Source organism: Aythya fuligula, chromosome 6 (genome assembly GCF_009819795.1).
Source record: "Aythya fuligula isolate bAytFul2 chromosome 6, bAytFul2.pri, whole genome shotgun sequence".
Classification (NCBI taxonomy): Eukaryota; Metazoa; Chordata; class Aves; order Anseriformes; family Anatidae; genus Aythya; species Aythya fuligula.
The window spans coordinates 14,919,628-14,938,338 of NC_045564.1; the positions used below are offsets into that span (position 1 = coordinate 14,919,628).

Below are 18,711 nucleotides of genomic sequence, written 5' to 3' on the forward strand. Positions count from 1 at the left end.
AACTGGATAAGGTACTCCAGCTGGCCTTTACTACTGCTGAACTGAATGGGATGAGTTTATACACCATGTCTCCAACACTTCTTTTTTTAATGCATCTCCCTACTGTGACCGCTGTTCTATTTATTTCTCTTGCTGTGGTCTAGTAGTATTGTTCACTCCTGAAAAGCACATGATCCTCAGGCCTGCTACACCTCTTCTGAAAAACTGCTCCTTATCCAGCCTTTTTTTCCCATGGATTTGTGCAGCCCACTATGCCTACTAAAGGGCTGTGCCTTGCAGTTCTCATTATTAAATTGTGTGCTATTGCATGTATTTAAGGTCACTTCCTACATTTGCCCATGTCACTTTGGATTCTAGTCCTGTCCTCCAAAGCACCCGTAATCACTTCCTCTTTGCTGTTACCTGAAAATGTAACATTTATTACATGCTCTAGTATGTAGCTCTAGTCCAGCATCCAAGTCAATAATGAAAACATCAGTGACGAAGGACTGCAGGACGGTCCTCTAAAGACCCTCCCTACACACCCTTCCAAACTGAACACAAGCTACTGGTAACTGCAGTTCTGAGTGGTGTTTCATCACGGCAATCTCTGCCCCTCTTGCTCCTGGAAGTGATGCTAAACTACAGCAGTTTCAACACTGTCAAGTAAATCTCGATTTGAGCTCCTAACAGATCTGACCAGCCTTTTTTAGAGTAAGTGTTATAAAATTAACAACCACTTCAACCACAGCTCTGAACCCGATAATAGCATAGAACGCTCTCTGCATGAGGACACTGTAGAAAATTAATCCAAGCTAATGCAAGCAGGTTAGGACTTGTTCATTGCTAGCAGTTACTGGCTCAAAAAAGGCATCAATTTAAAGTCACAGTGTAGTCTGTGGCTAGTTTAATGGCCTGCATTCTCCCATCCCAGCCAGTAGTTGGATATCCTTGCTCCTGCCTGCTTAGCCTAACTCAAAACACGCTTACGGTATTTTCATCATGCCTGTACTACCTGTTTCAGAACGTTCCACATATTTGCAAAGCACAGTTACACCTGTCGCAGGAAATCTCCACCCATCAGTTTTACATGAAGTAGATGACGAATTCTAAATAAAGGGTTTAACATAGTTTAGCTATTTCTCATCTACTTGCACTTCATTAATTTGAGTTAAAATTAGGTGTCCTAAGGCTGTAAAAGTAAATATCAGATCAAAGAAGGGTAACTGACACACACAGACAGTCAGTCTGATGGCAAGGTGTTCAGTGCGCTAGGACCTTGCCATGTACACTGTTTATTACAAACTAAATATAACAGGTTGGCAGTGAGGAGCAAGGCACAGCTTGAATGTAAAAAGAAATATATATATAAGGCATACTTTAATTAGTTTTATCACAGAGCCTGAACGGGCTTTGTGCAGTTATACAAATGGATATTTGAAAAGCAGATTTGTCCTTACGCGTAAGGACATATTACTCTGTGGTTTTTACAAATTTTTGCACAACAATGCTTAAAGAATTGTTTAAACAGACTGGTCCATCTTGGGCTCTTCTATTGTTTCCAGACAAAACTTAGAAATAATGAGGATCAGTTTTGTAACACCAGTAGCTGAGTGAAAAGCGTTTGAACTATTTTTGCAGCTCCAGAGTAGATAGATGGCCGATTTTTTTTCTCCATTTTGAAAGTACTGCTAATGAAAACTGGTGAAAGATTTATAAGACCTTACGACTAACATACAGACATTTAAGAGCATGTATGACAGCACTGTGGACACTGCTTACACAAGGGCCTAATCTGCAAATTTGCAGGCAGAAAAACTTACTCCTACGAGTAGAAAAGTTTATTTATATTGCATAACACTGTCTTAATTATGCTGCTCACATTACTTCCATGAGAAATTCACTGTATGGGGGTTTTTGGAAAAAAAAAACAACAACAACAACAAAAAAACACCAAACAAACAAACTTGGTTTAGAGCTCAAATGAGGTCAACACCAGGACAAGGTGAAGGAAAAAAAAACACACATAAAGCAATTTTAGTTAGTGGATCTCTCATCCACTCTCAACTGAAAAGAAAGTAATTTAAATATTCTCACAATTCAATACATACAGGAGTTACACAATCTTCCACTGCTGCATTATTTTTTTTTAAATGCATGTTAAATAACAGTGCACTCCAGCAAAACTTAACACTTCAGTGTTTTACTGAAATGTCTTTCTAGATTTGTTTCATTCCTACTCCTTAAGCAGTTTCACTGACTACTGGCAAATAAGGTAAAAGCCACTCTGCACACACATAAAGATAGCAGAATGAGGCTGTTACTACAAATGGACAAAAAATACCAACTTCTGATTGCTGTGCTAAATTACACCACTGCTTGCTAGCCTGACCTAGACTAGACTCTTCTTGTAGGAAAGGGGGAGGGAAGAAAGAGCAAGGAAGAAACTGCTTAGTAGAAATAACTTCAGATAAATCAAGGTTATCTTTAAATTAACAGATCTTTAAATCACTATGAGCCACTGATTTACATTCACTGACTAACAATGAAGGAACTGCAAGTCTATGTTCAAAGCTGGACAATTCTGAAAAGCAATATTTGAATATTCACTTGAGAGCTACTTCAAACATGTTCTTACAGGATTTGTGAGCCCTCTTAATGGCATTTTTGCAACTGCAAACTTCTGTACAGGGAAGGAAGTGTTAGAAATAATTTTGTGGGTTTGTATTCTCAGAATCATTCTGCAAACTTCATCTTTCTTTTCTTGTAGCATGGATTTATTATATTTAGTGGCAAGCAAGTGCGGGGGCAAGAAGAGACAGAATAAAAAGTACAATGTAGCTCGCAGAAGATACATTATGAAGTAGGGTTTGGATTACTTTTTCATTATTTTAAATTTTGCTCCTTCAATTTCAGCATGGGCATTCTTGCGTGCATTCCTAATATAATGTCTCTTACCTACCTCAATCAACAGCTCCTCCTGTAGGGAACCATTTAGTGTTCACAGCTGGGGTTTTCACTACAGAGGTGAAAACAAGCCAAACTGATTTTTTTTTTTTTTTTTTTTTACTTGATACTCAATATTTAGCAACATGAAGACATTTGCCCAATAAGACATGAACAGTACCAATGCAAAATTGAGGAGATTGCCATTGATCTGAAAAGCCAGAAGCTTGATTGGAAGAATTCTATGAAATCCTATTCTATGAAAAAAACACAACAGTACATGCGACGACCTAGGCATGCATTTGTGCTGCTGTATTTGACTACATTCAGAATATTCTTCCTCCTACTGATTTCAAAAAAGTAACAAAACTAACGCCTGGCTTTGTCAAAGGAGAGATGGAAACTTACTACATTTGAGAGACAAAGGAACGGATTGACTTATTCACATCCTGATGTGTCTGACAAAATGCTTCATGTGAACAATGCCTACTCTGAAGAGTGGGAGGAAAAATCCAGCAGAGTTCATTTCAATCACCTATTTAAACCATTTAAGCAAACTTGGATGATTTTTTTTTTCCTCCCCGTGGGTAGCACTATCAGATGAGCCAGCTTCACTTGCTGACTGGAGTAGTCACCCCACATGGCAGAACTGGAGCAAACCACAGCTGTGCAGTAACATCTTCAGCAGGCACGACTGTTTGCAGAGTAAACATTTGCCTATAACCTTACTGTAGATGGAGTATGTTAACAAAAAGAAAGGCTTCTACCAGCTTATCTGAGGCACCTTCCTCACTAACACAAGGCTGTGGAAGGGTGCTCAGCCCAGAGCTCTCTCTGCACATAAAGGAACCTGCACCACCGGAGCAATTGTTCATTGCTTCTCATTGTTTCAGACACCTCAATTGAAAGAGCTTAAATTGCTGGTCTGAAGAATACCTTCACAATATTGCTTTAAATATATACTGCAATGCTTCCTCACTGATGGGGTAATAACCACAGTGAGACAGTTACAAACGTCTGGATTCGTGGGTCCATAACTAAACCAGGAAAAGCATTTGTCTGCCAGGGGTTTGCAAGCATTTCTCTTTGTGTCGAACTCCAGACCATGGGGTTGAGTTGGCAAAACTGCAGCACAGAATTAGCCCAAGATGTAGCAAATGCAATCCTCTGGAAGCACAAGAATGCGGCACTGAAACGAAACCCCTACGTCTTCTGCCCATTGTGCTCAGTACACATACTCTGGAGTGTTATTTTAAAATAAGTAATTTTAAAATGAGCTACTCATAAATTATCAACATACTTGCAAGCTTAGATGAGGGTACAAACAGCAAAATCATCAACTGCTACCTTCTGTAGTACCGCTTGAGAAATCACATTAGTATATATTAGAGTACGAGGCCTGAAAATAAATAGAGATAGTAATCCCTGTTGAGAAAAATCTTCTCAGCAGACTGATCAGGTTCAGTCAGGCACTCACTAGGAAGAGGATGAAACAGAGCAGAGAGCCTTTGGGATGATCCAAGAACCTCTGTCTTGGTAAGAAATCACATCTCCCAGCAGCTATAAAGGAGGAAAGCTGCCTCTGACTGGGGCTCTACAGCACGTGCTTCGTCTGGCCTTTTTCTTTTAACCACTTGCTTTCAGATGTCTGATCTTTAATTTAACAAAGAGAAGTGATTAAAACCAACTGACAGAATAGACCGTAAAATGCTCAAATTCTCACACTGACATGGGAAAGGCACACTATCTCAACTCACTTCTTTCTAAACCACATGAATCAAGCTCTCAGTGGATACACTGATTTTAGTTTATGCTTTCATTTTCTCCGAAGTTTACACCAAACTGAATTTGTTGCAAAATAGGACATAAACTATAAAATATGCTGGCATAGGTGTTACTAAATACATTTAATATTGGGTCGAACTTCTACAACCTTCTCATGAAGAAGAACAATGATTAATTTTGGAGTGGAAATGAGGAGTGAGGAAAGACAACAGGGAGTACGTAGTTTTGCTAATGTGGATCAGCAGAGCAGCCAGGAACAGCTAAAGGAAGCTGCTGTAAATCACAGTGTCCCTGGGAATGCCTCACTCATGCCAACGCTACAATCCAGGGAGCACAAGGAGGGTGGGATCCAGCTGTGCCCTGCTCCACCTGAGCTGCAGCCCCCAAATCTCGCAGGTCAGAACAGCAGCCTCGGATCTAACCTCAGCTACAGCATGCTGCCCTCTGCTCGGAGCAGTTTTATGCCACGAACTGAAAATAGTTATTCCAGATATGTCAAACCTATTTAAGAGCATCCCTGCAGCACAGATTTACCACGCATTACGTGCAAGATCTTTGCAATATTTTTCTGAGAATGTGCAATGGTGGGTTTTGGCATACTTCCCTACCTTGAAGCATGTATAAGCGCTTGGCCATGGTTTGAAATTGAGCTGCCCAGGAGCAATAGGGCCAAGACCTTTTTAGCTGTGCTTTATGCTATTAAAAGCACAAAAGAAATTAAATACAGCACACTGCATCAAGTAATACAACTTTGAGTTAAGCCAGCAAAAGCAAGAAAAAACAGGATCAGATACTTGTGACCTGGATTTACCTATCTGCCCGGGTGCTACAGCTGGACACCCACTGACTCATTCTGGGCTCTTCTGTTAGCCAAGAGAAAACACAAGGAGAAAGCAGTACTTAACTTCTTTCCCATCATCTTTAGTGGCTTAAGACCAAATCTAGTTTTATTGTTTTCAGTGCTCTATCTTTCTTGGAAATCTCACCAAAATCCACAAGAATTTTGAGCATTACTGTATGTTAAAGAGTACAGCTGTCAGCATTAAGATTTTATACATGGTACCCCCCAGGATGCAGTTTGTTTACCACTCACAAACACAACAACGTGACTTTTCTAACAGTACATTGCCCAATTAACTGAACAGAATCAGAAACCAAACTCCACCGTTGAGATAAGCAAGCAAAAAATGCTTTTTAGACATTTTTAATTTGCCTGTCATTCTGCTATCCCAGTTCCTAAAATAGAACTTAATGCACAGCCCAGGCCTGCTCAGCACACCCAAGAATGGGGCTCTCTTGGGGCTCTGGCATTTTAACAAAACAGATGTTATAGTAATAGATGCGACTGTGGGAAATTTAACTACTGAGGAAACCTACGCATCTCGTGTGTGAGAATCACAGTGCAACCGGTTGGTGTCATTTTTAAGTTGCTAACTCAACCTCAGATCAGTCTGATAGAAGTGGATTAGGGAGCAACTCTACGTGCAGTTACACTGGCAGGTGAGAAGCAGCAGCAGACACCAACACGTACCTCAGTACAGGAGAGTTCAACACACTCTTCAGTATTTGCATTGTACTGAATTAAAATTACATTTACTGTTTTTTGTGTGCCTATATCATATTTATTTATTTATTTTTAATTACTTCAATAACTGGGCAACCAGAAGGACTATCAACCACATCAGCTAGCGATTATCTTCCTGGGAAGCCTGCAACATGTGGACTGCAAATGATAAGGGTGCATTCTGGAACTGCAGGAGAAACAGCTTGGCATGAAGAAATCCCCTTGGGAGAACTTACAACACAGGGCTTTTTAATTTTTAAAGCACACATGAATATGCCCACGTTCTACAGGCTTTTAAACTTTTTTTTTTACTTACTTTTTATACACATTTACAAGAAATGTAAGAAGTAACATTCTGCTGCTTGTTGCATGAAGAGTGTCATATGCCTGCTGCATCAGTTTGTCTAATCTGTGCTACTGCACCCCACAAGAAAGCATGTTGCAAGCCTTTTGCTTCAACTGCTCTGCAAACTGCACAGCTACATTTACCTCCAAAGGATATCAAAAAGGCTCTTTCTAAACCTTAAATTCCAGTGAAATGGTAATCCTTTGGGTAGTGAAACTCTGTTCAAACTGTTCATCCTGAAAACCCAGAATTTCTGTTAAAGAAGTGAATGTCTCTTGTAAATATGTTTGTGGAAGGTAAAAATACACTCATCATACAGCTGCTCTTGATTAAAGGGTGATTTTCTCTTCAAAAATACTTGCAAGAAAAGAAGCACTGGCTTCCTCACTGACAATATCTATCTATCTATCTATCTTTTCCCCTACACTCTGTAGGAGAGAAGTTACAATAATTTTAGACACATCGAGGGTTTTTCATCATTCTCAACAGCATTCCTGGGCAACTGGTAGCACCAGCTCACAAGAAAGATTGTGTGCAACACTCCTGTGCTAATACCAGAGGAACATGCTTTCCCAAGGAGCTAAACATCAGATGCGATTGGGAAGTGTGAGGGGGGAGGCTTCTTTTTCGAAAAGCCAAGCTATAGCTTGCTGAACCTGAAACCGCTACAGTAATCTTTTCAGCATTTATCTAACAAGGAAAAGCATTAGTGTTTCATTTCCTTCATAAATTTTTTTTCCTACTATGCCTCATTTAGGGGGGCAAGCACAAAATTAATGACAAACACAGAGCTAGATCCCAGTAAGAGGACAATTATTAAAAAGCAACAACGACAAATAACAACAACAAAACCCAAACAAACAAACAACCCCCCACATTTTCTCGCTTTACAGAGCTTGCCTCTACTTAAGAGGGAGACCCCGCTGCCCCTGCATGCAAATACATCAGACTGCCATAGGCAATCTACAGCATAGTCCTCAGGATAAGGCACCTTTACCGCAAAAACAGTGAAACGCAGCTCTGGTTAGTCCCTGCCTCTCCCAGCTTGTTAAAATAGGATAACATCACACATTTTACCAAATTCACAAGATCTGCACCAACCCCTTCCAACTATTGAAAATGCCAAACAATTCTAACGTAACATCAGACAGCACTTCCAGCATTTTTTTAACACGTGTACAATGCTTGCTGTTACATGAGCTATTAATCTGAAGAAACCTTACAGTCAGAAAGCTTACTGAGGTGCATCAAATGAAAGCAACGTTATTAAAGTGCAGTTTTAGCACAAAACTTAATGCTGGATGTTCACAGCTAATGAGAATTTTTATGCATCTTTTAAACAAAAGTAAAAAATGTAAAAGATTTAAAGAAATTAGTCAGCTATGCTACTATTTAACTTTCCTACAGATGAAGTGCTCCAGTTACCTTCACTTCAACTAAGACTCTATCACTCAGCCTTCCAAGCCTATGACTTTGCTTTCTAAAAACCAACAGACATCTCTCAAGTTGGGAGCCTCCTTAAAAACATCCTTTATCAAGCAACTACAACTCTGACCAACAGAACATAAATTTAAAGGCAATACCTCTCATCTAACTACTAAGCAACGTACTAAGAGAACGCCTATAAGAATCAAACAGAGTTCCTTTACTTTTGCTTCAGAACAAAGCGATAACTCTATAAACCTGGCACTCAAAAGGCCAGTTCAAACTACACGCAGACATAAAGTCAAAAGCTTCCATGTATTTTGAAGTTCGTATAATCAATGTTTCACAAAGACAGGGACCAGCCACAAAAAAAATAAACTGAATATATTTTACTATGTACTTAAACCACAAATGACTACACCTACAACATGCAGATGAAATACCAGAATTCAATATCAGACATTCCCTATGCTTGTTCAATCCACTGTATGCAATTTTTGTCTAATAGTCACCAGCTGTAAACACGAACTTTCCCATTTGTTAGCCTGAGCAGATTAATCTCCTGCCACTGTCCACAATTTAAGAAGCTGTTACATACCTGCAGTTAGGAGGAGGATCAAGGGTTATTTCAGCTAGCTCCTTCTGGATTCTGTTGGTGAAATGAGAACAGACACAAAGCATTTGAGATAGTCTATAGAATAAATCAGGGAATTACACTGCCCTCTACCACCATGCAGTTAAATGCAAGATTGGCTTTGCCTTCAGTAATGCTAACATGGCTGCTTCCTCTTTGTTCTCAGAGGCATAACCCAAATCCCATAGCTGAGAAACTTTGCAGCTTTTTCCTGCTCGATGCTGTACACAAACAGAACACTCACAGCTGAGTTTGGTAGAAATTCCCTACGAGTATTCAGAAAAGTGACTCTTTTTCATATCTGAGCACTTTTTACCAGAGAGATTTTCTTTGCAAGCTAATATGCAAATGAGGCGGGGGGGGAGGCTGTACAAGCACATTTGACAGTGACTTAAAACCAGTGCAACAGAGCTGTGATCGAGGCTGAAGAAGTGAACCATGCTGTCAGCAAACACATTCCTTTGACAATATTTTACCTCCCGCTTTGCAGGGTGTTTCAAAAGTAGATTTGCAGATCTGCAAGTCTGTCTCTGTTCCTGAAATGATCTCTCCAGATCAACTTTGCTCCTCTCCACACCTTCTCCTGCCTTTCCTCCCCCAACCTTATACAGTAGCTGTATTTTACATGATAAAAAGCGACATAATAACTCAAAATAATCTGTGCTGAGCTTTACATTGTAACAACCATTCCAAAGGCGTTACAGTCCAGAAAAATGAATACTGAAAACTTTTGGTGGATTTAATAATTTATTCAGACACATACAAGGTGTAATTTTAAAAGACTCATGGCAAATCCCTCTTTAAAATCACAACTAAGAATTCTCTGGACCAGAAGGCTCACATAAGCAAGACTGTTCTTCCATACAAATAGCGAGTGGTAAAATGTGAGCTGACAGAAACCGCCCTGAAAGCCCCTGCACTAGTCCCGTTAAGTCCGATCAGACTGCTGAACTATTTGAGATGTATGGAATTGGACTTACAATAATTAACTGAAACAAAGGCAAGAGGAGAAAACTGTCTAGGGTTTCTACATGACGAACCTCAGGCATTTCAAAAAAAGATAAGTAACAATAAATCGCAAAATCTGCATAGCATTTCCAGAACTCTTCCTTCTTTAGCCAGTCCTATTTTATAGGGTTTCTTTAACAAGACAAAAAGTCACCAATGTCACCCAGTTGTATTCTGCAGCAATTCCAGCATATTTCAAAAAGTATTTACCAAATTTAAGTACAACGCAAAAATACTAAAACATTCCTACAAGTCTGAACCCCTGTATTCACACCAAATAAGCAAAACTCAAAGCTACTATGGCTACTCCACAGGTCTTCTGGCTACAGTATATTTGTAAATATTTGTACAGAAAAGGACCTCCAGGGAAAAGACTGGAAAGTTATGTTTCTTCTCAGAAGACAACTGGAATCAAGGGATTTAAAGTTTGCTTTATTTCACCACAGCTGGACTTACAGAAAATGATTAAAGCACATGTCTTAAGAGCTGGACTGTCAGAAAACTTGTATGCAAATAAAAACGTAACAGATAAAACCGAGCGAGGTTTCTTAAGATTTTGATACTTAAAGGTAGAGGCTACCTGAAGAACCCTATGGCTCGAATCTGCAGATCCTGAGGGAGAAGACTTGCCTAACTTTCTCCCGAAAGAACTCCAGGAAAAAACAGTGACTTGAAGGTGTGCAAAGGCTCTACCGTACATTGACGCGAGAAGCTAGTCAGAAGGCCCACAAAAGTCACTGGTGTTTTGCGACTTCTTTAATTAAAGAGCACTGCTCATCATCAGGCTGCAGGCTGAAACACACCAGGAGGACTCCACCCTATACCAATAAGGGATGGAAAACTAACTCTGCAAAAAAGACACCTGGAGCTGACACACACTTATTCATTTCTAGAAACGTGAAAGTCACAGAGGTGCCCCACAGCTGGCCTGTAAGTTACCAAGTTCTCAAACAACTCCTCAAAAGAAGTACGGCCAGCCTGTGTAATTACCACCCCAACAAGACTTGGATTACCGAAGGCACTTCCCAGAAGACTCCTGCGCTACAGAAGTTTGTACTTCACTACTTCCCATACAGCTTTATAAGAATCCCTCTGCCTCGAAAAGCGCAAGCGAACACCGTGACTCCACGCACTGTGCAAAACCACCACGGAACGCTTTACTGGCGCATTTACCTTTTAGCACTAGTGGATAGCTTAGCAGTAGTTTTGCTGGAGAGTTTGGTGTTCTTCTTCTGCTGGGTTGCAGAAGGTTTTCTTTCTTCTTGCTCTTCGGGCTCAGGTGCTGGTGGATCCCTCTGGTCGGCATCCGAACTACCACTGCTGGTACTTGGACTCTCATCGTCTGACCTCTGCCTATCACTGGACATCGTGGGGAACTTTTTGGGGGAAGGAGAAAAGAAGAGGCAGAGTTAGTACAACTGGCAGGACGGTCTCTCGCCATTCCCCAAGCTCCAAGGAACACTTAAATTGGAGACGAGTCAATTTCACTGCGAAATTGACCAAGATCGCTTCTTTGTCTCCTCTGCAAGGGCTGCAGCTTGACAGCTACATCGCAGTATTTACACTTCTGAATATACAGATATTTCCCATTTTTAAACCCACTCGCATTTTTTTCATACTTTAAACAATATGCCAATTGTCGACTTTGTTCCGAGGCATGAGACAGATTTAGCAGGGTACTTAGGCAATCAACATTAATAACTTATGACACATTGTAAATAACAGACCTCACTGAAAATGTTTTTTAAAAAGTCACTAATACCCTGTAAATATTTACACTGGAGCAGAGCATTTTATTGGGTCCAAACGCCAGATTCCCCCCTCGCCCCCTCTCTCGGGGAAAATACATTGCCAGCGAGACTTGGGCTGCGTTCAGAGCGAAACATACACTTGCTCTGTGCATTTAAAGGGCTGGGCGCCGGGAGGGGGGGGGGGGGGGGGGGGGGGGGGGAGAGAGAACGTGGGCCGCTTTTTAAAGGGGAAAAATAAAAAAAACCCTGGCAAAACCCACCCCGCGCCCCGACCCCGCGATGCCTGCGGAGCGCCCCGGGCGGGGGCAGCCCCGGCGGCTGGCAGGGCCCTGGGCAGCGCCGGGCGGACCCCCCCCCGGGCCGGCAGCCCGACATTTTGCGGCGGCGGGGCGGGGGGCGAGGCGGGGGCGGGGGGGGCGCCGAGGAGGAGCGCGGCGGGGAGCTGCTGCGGCAGGGCTGGGGGCCGCGCTTTGTGGGCAGGGAGGGAGGGAATGAGAGAGAGAGAGAGAGAGAGAGAGGGAGAGAGAGGGAGAGGGAGGGAGGGAGGGAGAGCCCCGGCCGGCCCCGCTCCGCTCCGCTCCGCACCGCTGCGTGTGTGCCCGGAGCCAGGCGTCAACTCGGCCCGGCCCCGCGGCCCCGGCCGCCGGCAGGCAGCGAGCGCCGAAAACAAGAACAAAGCTCCTCCAGCCGCCCCCCCCCGCTCCTCCCCGCCTCCCCCCACCGCGCTCGCCCAGCCGCCGCCGCCGCCGCCGCCGCCGCAGCCACCTCGCCCGCCTCTCCCTTACCTTCGCCCGCGTCCTGTCCCGCTGCTGGGTCGGGGGGCCGGGGTGGCGGGGGGCCGGGCCGGGCCCGCGGCGCCCGAGGAGGGGGACGGAGGCGGCCGGGGGGCTATACGGCGGCGGCGGCGGCTCTGTGGCCGGGCGGTGTGGAACATTGAGAGCCGGAGCAGGGGGGGACGGGGGGAGGCGCGGTGCGGCCCCGCGGCCGGCGGGTGGCGCTGGCGGGCCCCGGCGCTGCGGCGCGGGCTCCCGCGGCGGGCCGGGGGGCCGGGGCGGGGGGCGGCGGGCGGCCGGGAGCGCGCCGCCGGGGGCGGGGGAGAAGCGACGGGAGCCGGGGGGGGGGGCGCGCCGGCGGCTGCCCGCCCCCGCCCGCCCGCTCGCTCGCCTGCCGCGGGGCTGGCGGCGGGCGGGGGGAGGGAGGGGAGAGGAGAGGCGAGGCGAGGGGGGCGCTCGCTCCCGCCTGGCGGCCGCCGGAGCGCGCCCCCCTCTGGGCTGGGGTGCGCGCAGGCGCTCTCCCGCCGCCGCCGGGGGCGCGCGCGCTCGCCGGGCCGGGCAAGGACAAAGCGGCGGCGCGCACGGGGATGGGGGGGGGGAGGGAGGCTCTCGACGGCGGTCCCGGCCCCGGGTGGGAGCGGGGCTGTGCTGAGCCGCCCCCAGCCCCACGGGAGCCGCCGCCGGCTTGGGCAGGGCCGGTGCCCACCGATGGCTGCGCCGCGGGGCCCGCCCTGAGGAGAGCGGCGGGGTCGCCGCAGTCACCGCCTCGCCTCGTGCCTCGCCTCACCCCTCACCTCACCTCACCTCACCTCGTGCCCCTCCTCTCAGCACGGCCAGGCTCCGCAAGGTTTTATCAGCTCCCGTCCGATCCCCCCCGAAACCCCCGCTCACAGCACGGGCTGAGGCACGGCGGGGCCCAGGGGCTGCAGCCGGTGCCACCCGGCTCATGGGCACGGCTGCACGGGGAGCACCCGAGCACTCGAGGTGCCGCTGGGCACGGCAGCCCGCAGTAAGAGCACGTTGAGGAGCCTGGAGCAGGCGGCCTGCCGCGCTCTGAGGGGTTCGAGGGGCAAGGGGGTGATCGGTTGCAGCAGCTGTCACGGGAAGGTGGTACAGGATGGGAGTGGGATTTCTTGCCCATCATAAATGTGCCGCTCTGGGGCGTCCCTGAGAAGCGCCTCACCCTGCATCTACAGGGCACGCAGTGTGGCAAAAGCCATCCGCAGGTTGGAGTGATAGAAATATTCCAAACTCAGGGTCTGATCGTGCCAGTGATAATGTCCACTCATAAAAGAAGAGTTATTCTGTTTGTGAAAAGCAGACAGGCTTGTGAATAACTTGCTACAGCAGAGGTGAAATTAACAAATGTTGTGAAGTTTTGTGTAAACGCTAAAAGCAGGAATTTACATGAAACCGCTGTCCAGCACTTGGGCTTGCACCTCGATGGCTTTTACCTCAAGGGCTTTCCTTATCAACAGCCTAATGACTTAAAACTACTGTATTTTTTTTAGGATTAGCAGGATCGTGGGGCCAAAGGGTCTATAGTGTGCTCTAGAGGGACTACACAGCCAGCGTGTCAGGGAGTACAGCTCTGTCAGTAGCTGAAGTTAGCTCAGTTGAAAAGTATGCTGAAGATTTGGTGAGAGAGCTGAATGACGTGATGCGGAGGAATACTGGAGGTTTGTTTGTTAAAGTAGGCTATAGAGAATTCCCAGATCACCACTACAGGCAATTTGCCCCTGAGGTATGCTGTAGAAAATTCCTAGCATAAACAGTATCTGGCATGATGAGCAATCTGGGCATAATTAGTAAAAGGGAAGCATGGCAACATCAAAAATCTGTCAGTCAGCAGTGAAAGTTTTTTTTTTTTTTTCCTATTCTGTTGATGATGCCCAAGATAAGGCTACACGTGTTTTGGAAGTCAGGAATAAGTGTTTAACTTTTATTTTATTTCATGTGACAATCAACACAGGACTCCAAAATATGATTAGCAGAGTATGCATCTACATCAGAGTGTAAGTAGATTGGTCAAGGGTTGCTCACCGTGACAGCTACACGTTGTGTGGCTTCTATGGCTTTTAGGATACAAAATGAAAATAATGCCCATTTAACAGAGGCTAATTGAAAAATCAGTCTAGATTTTTCCCCAGCCTTTTGTACCTTATTAAAACACCTGTGGATATAACAGGTGTTTATTGGAATGCATATTCATTCATTTGACATCAAGGCACAAAGGATGACAGTTTCTTCTTAGGAGGTTGTATTTTCCTAGGGTATGTTTGTTATCTTGTCAGCTGTAGAAAAAGTACTGCACTGAGATCTGGTGCAGTGGAAGCAGAGGGAGAAAATGCTGATTTCAATAGCCATAGTTACATAGCTACATATCATGATCTCTCCGACTTTTCATACTCATTGTGATGTGACATCAGTGTAATTTTACCTGGTGAACCTCTCATGAGTGCTTTTTCTCTGCCAGTTTATTGGGCACTTGAACTGCGAAAGTGCAACCAGTATCGTGAGGTGCATGCAGAGCCTTCCTAAGTTCAGACTTGTCTGAATAGTCTCGGGCACTCAGGCATGGGTGAGGCCTGCTTTTTTTTTTCTGCGATCGGATGCCCTATTTTTTTTTTCCCTGCAAGCCCTACTCTCAAAGGCTGTTGGTGTTTTTTTTCAGAAGCCCAGTATCTCTTTGAGTATGTCTCCATCCCTGTTCTGTCAGTGCACAGGTATGAAGTTACTGTCAACATGCAGAGGTTTAACAGCTGCTTTGGGCTGCACAGACATCTGAAAATATTTTTCTGGGTTTAGGAATTCACAGTTCAGTCTCCTCCATCTGACATGAAATGCTGTGATAGCAAACAGCTCAATGCCTGGCACCAGAACTAGGGTGAAAGGCTTTTTCTGCTTCTCACAAGTAAACTACGAGGGATGGAAAAATCATTGCTTGATCTCCTTGCTCCTACCATTTTAAGGGTGTACAGATGGTAAAATAAGGCCAGTGAACGTTTTTCATGATTAAGAGCAGCACAATTGAAAATACTATTTAGTGTTTATAGTCATATACTCCGTCTTCTTTATCACAAAATCATTGTTTCCTGACAGTAAATACATCTCCACCTACCAATGCATCTTTCTGTTGTGTGTGTTCCCATACCAGGCTGTGTTGTTAAAGCACCTGTTGGAGCTCTACTGTGATGCTACACTACAGCTGAATATGTGCAAACTGCAGAGCCAGGAAATGAATAAAGTCTTTTTTTTTTTTTTTTTTTTTTTTCTTCTTTAGTGGATGTGATAAAATTTAGATTGTGTTTTTGTTATTAATTAGTTCCACAGTAGCAACTGCTGACCCTTGTAAGATAGATCACGTGCAGATACCCAGTGTGTCTTTTCCCCAAATAATTTACAGTTTTAGCAGAGAGAGCTAGTAGAGTAGGTTAGATTAGAAACAAAACCTTGAGTCGGGAAGAGATGTAGTGATTTACAGAATGGAGCTCAGGAAGCCTGTTACAAAGTCAGTAATTACAGCTCATCCTGTGGTGCCTTAAACTTAAAATCACTACAATAAATAGGATTATTTTTATGTTGTGATGCTATGGGTTCATTTGGGTGTGTGAATGCAAAATAAACCCCTAAAGAACAGTCTTCCTACTGTGTTTCAATTAATTTATATCCTCAAGAATTCATAAGTAAAGTAGAAGTAATTTTTTGTTCTCAAAACAAGAGGTAAAGTAAGCATGGCACTGGGCAGGATTCAACTGTTAGAAAACCATTTCCCTGTCTCTTTGTCAGCTAGTGTTTAGCCCATCTGTTGGTTTTGCATTGACACCTTCCAAATAGTGGCTCAGGAATGTGGTGGAGGAAGGATGGGGAGGGAGGGAGGGAGGGAGAGAGGGAGGGAGAGAGGGAGGGAGAGAGGAAAGAAGAACTGTAGATGAGAGCCAGAACACTGCTGTGCTTCAGTTGCTCTTGTTTAGAGAACAACTTTTTGGAAGCTCTCGTAGCTGAGGAATAATCCTGAGACTGCTCTCATGCAGATTGCCACAAGGCCTAGAATTTGGGACACTTAGTTTTCAGGGTATCTTTAGTTGCTCTGGATCCTTACACGTTTGAATAAAGTCAGAAGGAGAATAATGTGACCAACTGTATTTTAGCACAGGAATTAGCAAGTTAGCCAGGGTTCTTCATAGTGTTGAACTGCTGTACCTAAATCCATAGAAAAATAATTAACATCTTGAAGCACTGCAGACATTAGTTAATCTTCATCATAATCCAGTGAAATAGATAGAAAGTTCTCCTGTATGGTATGCATTGCATTTGGCAAACATATTTTACACAGACTAAATGGACAGTTGGGTACTAGGTTTTCTTGGGCAGATTAGCATTAAGCACTTAAAAAACATGTCAGGTAAATGGATGTTTTTGTAGCACAAAGTCATGTGGAAACGTTTTTATTTCAGGGTTCCCATGGAGTCCTCATATTCTGTTGTGTAAATTCTTTCCTTGTGTGTGGACTATTGATGCAAGAAAAAAAACATAACAGCCCCTTCTGAGTTCCTGTAGTCATTCATATTAATCCAGTGTCTGTGCATGTCAAATAATTATCAGTGCTTAAAAAAATCCATTTTTTTTTCTTGAAAGCAGCTTGTGCTAGTCAGCTTTTAACCTCTATAATTATTGTTTTACTTGGAAGGCTGTGAGCAGATGGAGAAAAATTAAATAGAGACACTTCAGGTGGGATTGGTGTGTCGACTGGACAATAGTAATTTGCACTTCATAAAGGTATTTCTGTCTTTATAAATAGGTGTCATATCAGTGAGTATTTGTCTGCAAGCAATATCATGAAGTGAATTTTTCCCTTGAAATTTTAATTAAAAAACGTAATAATCCTTGATGTACTTAAATTGGTAGTTTGAGCTTGCTTTAACACAGACACAGCTTTTAGTACACTATCGTCAGTGTTTGACTGTAGCAGAGGAAGATACAAAATACCATCAGCCTTTTACCTGTAGCAAAGTGTATGAATGAAGTGGCATCTACAAGCCACTTCATAAACTCTAGAAAACTATTTTTTTAGTGTACATCCAACAGTGTAGTGTTTAGATCATAAGTTAGGGAGAACTTGGCTCTACAAATATAACCCGGGCAGACCAGCATTCTCAGAAATCTGTGAGAATCTGCCCAGTTTCTGCACACAGGATGTAGTAAAATAATGCCATCGTTCTCAGTGTGTGATATTCTGTTGTGAAAGTTGTAGCTGTTGTAGCAAATACTGTTGAAGGCTTTGTAAGCTTCTAATTTCCCTGTTACAAATAGATATTCCACCCCTAAACTATCTCAGATTAAATTATCTATAAGTATATACACAAGCATATATATTAGTGCTATCTACAGACTGCTCAGATTGGAAACCTTTGGCTCCGTAAAACCTTTGGCTCTAAAAGACCAGCCTGTACTGTTTGAGTGAAAGGAGAAAGTTAATAGGCTGGTAGTAATAGAGCTAATATGCCCTTTCATGCCAGCCAGAAGAAGGCAAGATAATTACAAAGTCAAGCTCACTTGACCGAGTTGAGGTCAGAAAGAAATGCACACATGGAGCAGGGCAGTATTCATAAGCTGATTGATGGTTGTTTTTATTTTTTATTTTTGTTTTGTTTTTCAATATAGTAAAATTTACATGACTAAATTGGTTGATCCTGAAGGGGTTATTAAATACAAAAGGATCCTGGACAGCTCCTTCAGTCTGGCTAATGTACTTCTCTGAGATTAGGTGCATAAAAGATTTCCTCTGTCACTCAGTGCTGGTGACAATTGGCACAAACAGCTTTGTCTAGCTTGCCTGCCCAGCAATTTGACACACTTCTCTCCCAACAGGCTCCTCAAATTTTGGTTTCTGCCATCCCATCAAAGAGGAAGGAACTGGTCAGCATTTAAAAAAATTTTACAAATCCCTGGGGGCAGTCACACCCCTCTGCGATGAATCACAGTGCCTTACATCTGCCTGCCTGGAAAGCCCATGACACTTCTGAACGCGCCCTAATTATAGGGTAAGGCCCATACATATTTCCTATTATCTCGTCTGCACTGGATAAAAGGCCAGCTTGGCTGACTGCCTCTTGTACAATAAAGAAGCAATGTCTTCTTCAGCCTGTAAAGATCAGGATTACCAAATACTCCAGTAGAATAGTATTGCAGCATCTTGCTTTTTGACTAGGAGCATTACTGTCTGCGTTTCTGCACTCCTACAAAGGGACAGGAAAGACAGGTCAGGGGCCTATCATGATAAATCACCATTTCAATTTGGGCAGGGCTGATCCTCCACAGCCTGCACTCCTGAGCTCCCTGCACAGTCTCTGTAGTAGGAGTAGGTGTTGCAGTTCCTAGCTGTTCTTGTGCCCCAGTGGGTGGGAGATGTTCCCACAGCACTCATAACAGGAGCAAATGTGTGTCAGGAAAGGATCCCCATGGTGGTGGTGAGGGCTGAGAATGGAGGACAGTCTTGG

The 18,711-nt window shown here is 44.0% G+C and overlaps 1 protein-coding gene across 1 annotated transcript in view; it reads right to left on the bottom strand.

Annotated features, from left to right (window-relative positions):
- The window catches only part of UBE2E3 (ubiquitin conjugating enzyme E2 E3), a 58,998-nt gene extending 46,601 nt beyond the window's left edge, over positions 1–12,397 (bottom strand). The window contains exons 1-3 of the mRNA XM_032190191.1: positions 12,224–12,397; positions 10,861–11,063; positions 8,644–8,694 (exon numbers count right to left, since the gene is read on the bottom strand). Of these exons, the coding sequence (XP_032046082.1) occupies positions 8,644–8,694; positions 10,861–11,054 (245 nt within the window). The 5' untranslated portion in view covers positions 11,055–11,063; positions 12,224–12,397. The remainder of the gene's footprint in view (positions 1–8,643; positions 8,695–10,860; positions 11,064–12,223) is intronic.
- Positions 12,398–18,711: the final 6,314 nt, after the last annotated feature.